Source organism: Alosa pseudoharengus, unplaced genomic scaffold, assembly GCF_046254945.1.
Source record: "Alosa pseudoharengus isolate Yale_2024_CS ecotype anadromous, Long Island Sound unplaced genomic scaffold, YU_APseudo_1.1 YU_APseudo_1.1_scf_1, whole genome shotgun sequence".
NCBI lineage: Eukaryota > Metazoa > Chordata > Actinopteri > Clupeiformes > Clupeidae > Alosa > Alosa pseudoharengus.
The window spans coordinates 35,299,022-35,306,521 of NW_027468564.1; the positions used below are offsets into that span (position 1 = coordinate 35,299,022).

The following is a 7,500-nucleotide window of genomic DNA, read 5'->3' on the forward strand; positions in this document are numbered from 1 at the left end:
GTGTGCATGTGTGCATGTGTACGTGTGTGTGTGTGTGTGTGTGTGTGCGTGTGCGTGTGCGTGTGCGCGTGCGCGTGCGTGCACCTGCATACATGTGTGCGTGTGTGTGTGTGCACGTGCACGTGTGTCTTTGTATTTGGGGAATGGGATGTGTATAGGATATGTGGCAATGGGATATCACTCAGACAACAAATAAGTGAATTTCAACTCTTGGGTATGCCTATTTAAAAATGTCTTTAAATGTCTTTAAGGAAGTGCATGTATGGAATTATGTATGTATTCTCTCCCCATGAGTCTGAGCCTTTTTGATTTTAAGGAGGTATTACTGTGTATGCGTGCGTGCGTATGTTTATCTCTTCCTCTTCCAATTATCTATACTCTGTATCTTGTTTTCTCTCTGTCTGTGTCTCTATGGGGTTAATTGTCTCTCTGGCTCTCTGTCGTAAATTATGCTATTTACCCTCTTTCTGTTTTCTACCTCATCATTTGTTTTTATTCACCCTTTCTTTCTTTTCATTTGCTCCTTGTTCACACTTCGTTTGTTGTTTACCTTTCACACTTTTTATACTGTTTCTTTCTTTTCTCTCTGTACCTTTACTTTATGCATTTCTTCTATTTCTCTTCTGTTCATCATCCTCCTCCTTCCTTCCTTCCTTCCTTCCTTGGTTCACTGTGTTGTAGGAGAGTGCAGCTCTCGCTGATAGGCTGATTCAGGTACAGTACTGTCAATGCTCTTACTCTACATGCTCGCCCCCCCCCCCCCCCTCCTACTCATCCTCCGCTTTCCCTTCTCTCATCCCTCCATTTCATCTGTTCTTACAGCAGCTCTCCCTCCCTCCCTCCCTCCCTCCCTCCCTCTCTCCCTCCCTCGCTCCTTCTATCCCTTCCTCAGTCTGCCATCAGCACGCAAATGGACCTCTTCATCACAGGCCCACTCTGCATGAGAGGAATGCACTTTGTGTGCTATTGTTTTGTGTTTGTTTGTTTGTTTGTTTGTTTGTTTGCTTGTTTGTTTGTGTGCCTGTATATCTAGCACTATTTAAATGGTCATGTTCATCATATTCAGTAACTTTGCCAACAGCCTAACCCTCCGTCCCCAGTCTGCTACTGCACCCCCCCGATGGCATGTACTGTCTCTCTATACCTAAGTGTCAGGTGGACATGCCTTTGGAGTCCTGTCCAGGCCGACAGGAAGTCATACAGGCTAAACAGTCCCTGCATGTGGAATGTGGATCCCACTGGAGTGCACCAAGGCTCTAACCTCAGCCCTGCATAGCTTTGCGACGTTTCATATGTTACACAGCGTAGTATTCTATAGTGAATCTATACATGTTGATAGTAATTTCTTGTAATTTTAAAGTTGGGAATTGGGCATGTAGGCTAATCAGGAGGTTTTGCTAACAGGGTTTTGTATGCTACACTCATTTGAAGTGTGCGGGAGCACAACATTAAGCTTTGTAAAGGGAAACTATACGATCTGAAATCTTACACAGGACTGCATTTCCTAGCATCACTTGAACCCCTCTCTCTCTCTCTCTCTCTCTCTCTCTCTCTCTCTCTCTCTCTCTCTCTCTCTCTCTCTCTCTCTTGCTGTTTCTCTCTCTCTCTCTCTCTCTCTCTCTCTCTCTCTCTCTCTCTCTCTCTCTCTCTCTCTCTCCCACAGGGTCAAGTGACACGGGCCCAGGAAGCGGAGGAGAACTATGTGATCAAGCGGGAGCTGGCGGTGGTGCGGCAGCAGTGCAACACGGCAAGTGAGAGCCTGGAGCGCGCCCAGGACACCATCAGGGAGCTGCAGCAGCAGAAGGTAGCTAGCCATTAGCCTAGCCGTGGATAACATCACATCACATCACAGCACAGTCCCGTACCGCAGAGCACACAGCATAGCACAGCACAGCACAGCACAGCACTACATAGATGTTAGCCTAGCAGTGGTTTACATCACATCACATCACAGCACCGTACAGCAGAGCACACAGCACAGCACAGCACAACACTGCATAGCTGTTAGCCTAGCCGTGGCTAACATCACATCACATCACATCACAGCACCGCATTTTATAGCACACAGCATAACACAGGGCCAGGACTCTGTAGAGCTGATGCTTTCCCCCAGTGGTCCACGGCCCCCTGGTGGTCTGTGAAGGCATTGCTGGTGGTCCTTGACCATACATATAAAATGTAGTTTCGATGTGATGATGATCACTATTCTTTGTTCTTTGCCAACAAGGTGTATGGAATGGGGGGGGGAGTATGCACATTAGGGAAGGTACAAGAGCAGAGCAGCGTGTGTGTGTGTGTGTGTGTGTGTGTGTGTGTGTGTATGTGTGCGTGCGCGTGCGTGTGCGTGTGCGTGCGCGAAGGAGAGAGAAGAAAATTTGCTGCCTAGATCATTGATTGGAACATTTACTTTTTAAAAAACGGCCTGATGGTGTTGATAAAAATGAAATGTTGAATAAAATAAAGTCCTCTGCAATGTCTGCAACAAGGAATTTGCATATCACTGGAGTTCGTCAACTCTAAAGTTCCACATCAATGCAAAGAAATAGTGTTGACATTGAGGGGAGTGTTAATTTATTTTCATTGTGTCCCCTAGGTTATATCTGTGGCCTGAAATGCCTTGTATGTAAAAAAAAAAAACTTCTTCCCGAAGGACTTTTGAATTGATTTCCTCAGCATATTAGGTCATATTATAGATTATTATGACCATTATTTGAACATTGAAAGTAACAATAAAAGAGTTTTTGAACTTTAATGTCACTAATGCTTATTATTCAATGATTCATTTGAATTTAAATATTTAAAATACTTTCACAGCAAAAATTATATATGCGATTCATTTAGATTAATTAATCACAGAGTATGTAATTAATTTGATAAAAATTTTTAATCGATTGACAGCCCTACTTATAATGAATGAATATAATGAATGAATACACATATACAGTCCTACAGTATATGTCTCTCAGATGTGGGGTGGCAAGTACATGTCTGGCATCGTATGAGATGTGACAATGCCAATATTACATGGAGTGCTATGTTAAGAAGTAGGTCTGTTTTTTTTTTTTTAGTTTTTAGGCAGCATTTCTATGAATTTAGGTCATATGTGGTCGTCTGACATACAGGAAGCAAATCAGAACATGAAACCTGTGGTCAACAACAAACACACACACACACACACACACACACTCACACACACACACACACACACACTCACATTCACACTCACACACACACACGCACACATTAACACACACACTACTCACACACAAACATATAAGAGAGGCAGGCACATATATGTGGCCTAGGTACACATATGCATGTAAATATACATACACACATATACAGTACATACTGTACACACCAGGCACGGCGCCAGAATTCCAGTTTTGGATGGGCCAGACCAATTGTGGGTGGGCCTTAAAAAAAACTTTATCAAATCACTGTTTAACCTAATAAAAATGACTGACTAATATACTGTTATATTATTTGTGCTTACATAATAGAGATTTGAATAGCTTGATGCTCTTTAAATAGTTTGTTGCATTGTAAAAAGGACGGACGTACCTATCCTCGATCACTGTCCTTGGTTCTGACCAAATAAGAGCGCTTTGGAATCTCCATTACGCACCATACCAGCTGGCTGTGCTTTAGCGCATCTCTCGAATAGACCTAAGGCCTATAGGCTGTAAAAGTGGGAATCTAATATTTCCCCCAAACATAGTTTAGTTCTGCTTGTATAACATGAAGTCGAATATTTCATTTGTTTTAGGTTTTCAACAATACAGATCAATCACACTGCCCGACAGTTTCAATCAATATGCAGGGCAGTTGAAAACATTCGGGGCTTAGCCCATAGAGTCTAAACGGTTTTCATAATTCCCATTTTGCCTGACTTGCTGCTCACTTTTCATAAATGAATCCACTGACTCAAGCCTCATTTGCACCACATTTATTAAATATTATGGACAATAAAATGTTGACAGAGGATGTAATGACATTTAGCTATCTTGACATTTTCTGTTTGCTAGAAACGAACTATATAGCCACCTAGCAGAGTGGCTTTTAAATAGCAATATGCATTATATGGTTTGTTATGCTTAGCTTAGGGAGAAGGGAACATTGAAGACTCACTAATTCGATTTTACAACTAGGCAAAGCAGGCCACCACTGTTTGGCCAGCTCGAGGCTGATAACAAACCTGAACTTGTAGGCTAGTCTAAATGACGAGAACAAGATAACTCCACCACCACCTTGTTATTGATGACTTCATGATTTCCTTGTAACGTAGGCCTATACCAAATATTAAATGCAAACAATGACATGCCCAACCTCGCGCGCACACGTAGCCTACGTTCCAAATTATGTGTTATGGAAGGTAACGTTCATGTTAAATCTGCTGCATGAAGAAGAGTGAGTTCACCCGTGTCCGCTTGTATGTTAAATACGTCCATCTCATCTCAAAGTTTCAATGCGCGATCGGAATAATGGTTTCATATTTGTTAGTCAACTGTACAAAATACATTCGGGGATGAAGCCCTGGCAAAATCAGCTGGCTACTAGGCCAACCCTTCGGGCACAGAACTTGTTCATTGACAACGTCATGTAAAACATGCTCCAAGAGAGCTCATAAAGATCAATCACATCCATTAGGCCCTTTAATGCAAATCGGATCAACGATCACAATATCAACAAGCTGCATTGCAAAAAAAAAAAAAAACATTTCAGAAGCCATAGAGATGTGCTAGGTCTTATGGATCTCAGCTATCCTTCATCTCCTGGTTGCAGCGATACAACGAGACCGTTTGTGCACGTTTAAGGTACCTAAACAACGACTATATTAAAAAAAAAAAAGTTTTGGGTGGGCCTGTTGAAAAGTGGGTGGGCCTAGGCCCATCCAGGCCCACCCGTAGCGCCGTGCCTGGTACACACGTACATACATACACAGATTCAATACACCCGCACATGTGCGCGCACACAACACACACACACACACACACACACACACAAACACACACCACAGCCTTTAATGCACACGGCATCTACTCACTATTATATGTTGTTTGTTTGTAGCTGGAATAGATTACTTTGTGTTCCATAGATACTGTTCCAGTATTGTGTGTGTGTGTGTGTGTGTGTGTGTGTGTGTTAAATTTGGTGTTATCGCTCTCATACTCTCTCATACTGGTCACTGGATGTTCAACATGGCACCTTATGGCAAAAAACTCTCTGAGGATCTGACAAAAAGAAATGTTGCTCTATATAAAGATGGCCTAGGCTATAAGAAGATTGCCAACACCCTGAAACTGAGCTGCAGCAGGGTGGCCAACACCATACAGCAGTTTAACAGGACAGGTTCCACTCAGAACAGGCCTCTTCATGGTCGACCAAAGAAGTTGAGTGCACGTGCTCAGCGTCATATCCAGAGGTTGTCTTTGGAATATTGATTGTTTCAAGAGAGTTCCATTATCAGCATCATAGTTGTTCCCACAAGGCTTCCGTTTTAACATTCCATATGTTATCTTAATGAAGTAGAAGTAGATTGGGAACAAAATAGAATGTTCAAGCATTGTTTTTGTTTTTCTTGTTGAAAGGGTCCATAGGTGTATGTATGAGTGCTGCCAGCATTGCTGCAGAGGTTGAAGGGGTGGGGGGGTCAGCCTCTCAGTGCTAATACCATATGCCACACACTGCATCCAATTGGTCTGCATGGCTGTCGTCCCAGAAGGAAGCCCCTTCTAAAGATGACATACAAGAAAGCCCGCAAACAGTTGGCTGAAGACAAGCAGACTAAGGGCATGGATTGCTGGAACCATGTCCTGTGGTAGGGTTGCCACATTTGATTTGTGAAAATCCGGGACATTCATTGCCCCCCCCCCCCCCCCCCCCCCCCCAAAAAAAAAAAAAGTTATGATTTTGATTAATGTTAAATTACTTTAATTATACTAGGCCTATTACTGGTTTAACATAATAATTTATTAACTCATGCTAATGTTATACTGTTTAACTATAAATGGTGCATTCATTGTCACTGGTTCTTATAATGCCCTTTCACCAGCTCTTTTAAGATATAGGCTAAGGCTAATCCATAAAACATTAACAATACTAGCCTATGCATAATATTAAGTTGTTAGCTTACCCACTCCGAAAAGTTACCCATTTTCACCCTGTCGGCGTTGTGTAGGCCTACTGTGTAGCCTATCTCTTTTTCTTCGCCGCTGGCCCTGACTTTGATTGTAGGCCTATATCCTCCTCCGTCTCGCGCCCCATTTTATCAAACCAAAACGAACTGAAATGTCCTTTCTTTTTACTAGGCTAAGCTACCCTCTCCAATCTAATCCTACCCGCACGCACTCACTCTCTTGGACATGCTTGCTGCGCGCGGCCGGTAGTTGCTAGGTGATGCTGATGGTTAAGGTAAACTTTCGTTTCGCAGGGCTGCATTACAACCAATCAAATAAGCGCATGCCTGCCTCCGACAGCAGGATACCATCAAGATAACTTAAGAAAAATAGTAGGATTGCAGGAGCGGAACGTAGGTTTTATTGAAAGTGAAACTAGGGAATACTTAAAATAATAAAAGTGCCTTTGCACCAAAAAACGGGACATTTGGTGTCCCGGGAAAGATTATCAATTTTCCGGGACAGACATTAAAAAAAGAGAACAATCCCGGGAAAACCAGAACGTGTGGTAACCCTATCCTGTGGTCTGATGAGACCAAGATAAACTTATTTGGTTCAGATGGTGCCAAGCATGTGTGGCGGCAACCAGCTGAGGAGTACAAAGACAAGTGTGTCTTGTCCACAGTCAAGCATGGTGGTAGGAGTGTCATGGTCTGGGGCTGCATGTGTACTGCTGGCACTGGGTAGCTACAGTTCATTGAGGGAACCATCAATGCCAACATGTACTGTGACATACTGAAGCAGAGCATGATCCCCTCCCTTCAAAAACTGGGCCGCAGGGCAGTATTCCAACATGAAGACAACCCCAAACACACATCCAAGACGACTATTTAGCAGGTTTTGAAGCGTAATTATATGATTAGCGTATACTATGTGTGGAGACCATCGTTATCTCATTTTTGACGGATGTGGCATGTAAAGGATTTTGCATCGGAACTCTTCATATTCTGATGTTATGGTAATGACCAAAGATCCTCAGGTGCGCCTCCACCTTAGATGTGACTACTGTGGGCTTCTGTGGAATGTGGTCTCACAGATTTGATTGTGATGTAAACTGAGTTGGTGAGATCAGGTGATGTAATGATTGACAAATGAACAGGATGTTGTTCATTCAGTGGAATTGGTTCACCAAAGGATGGGCATATCCTTTTGAAATAGACTGGTAGTCACATAGTTTGTGGTTTGGGTGAATGCAGTTCTAATGAAAACTGTGGTTTCAAATGTGTGTGTGTGTGTGTGTTAGTAAGAATGACTTTATCTAAGCATCTCTAACTGATTGGGAAAATTCTCAGAAATCAATGTGTTTCCCCAGAATGTCCCA

General features: G+C 42.8%; 1 protein-coding gene across 1 annotated transcript in view; it reads left to right on the top strand.

The window, feature by feature from the left end:
* The window catches only part of LOC143126293 (EVI5-like protein), a 42,907-nt gene that overhangs the window by 18,185 nt on the left and 17,222 nt on the right, over nucleotides 1–7,500 (top strand). Inside the window, exon 11 of the mRNA XM_076288188.1 lies at nucleotides 1,664–1,804. Coding sequence (XP_076144303.1) covers nucleotides 1,664–1,804 — 141 coding nt within the window. The remainder of the gene's footprint in view (nucleotides 1–1,663; nucleotides 1,805–7,500) is intronic.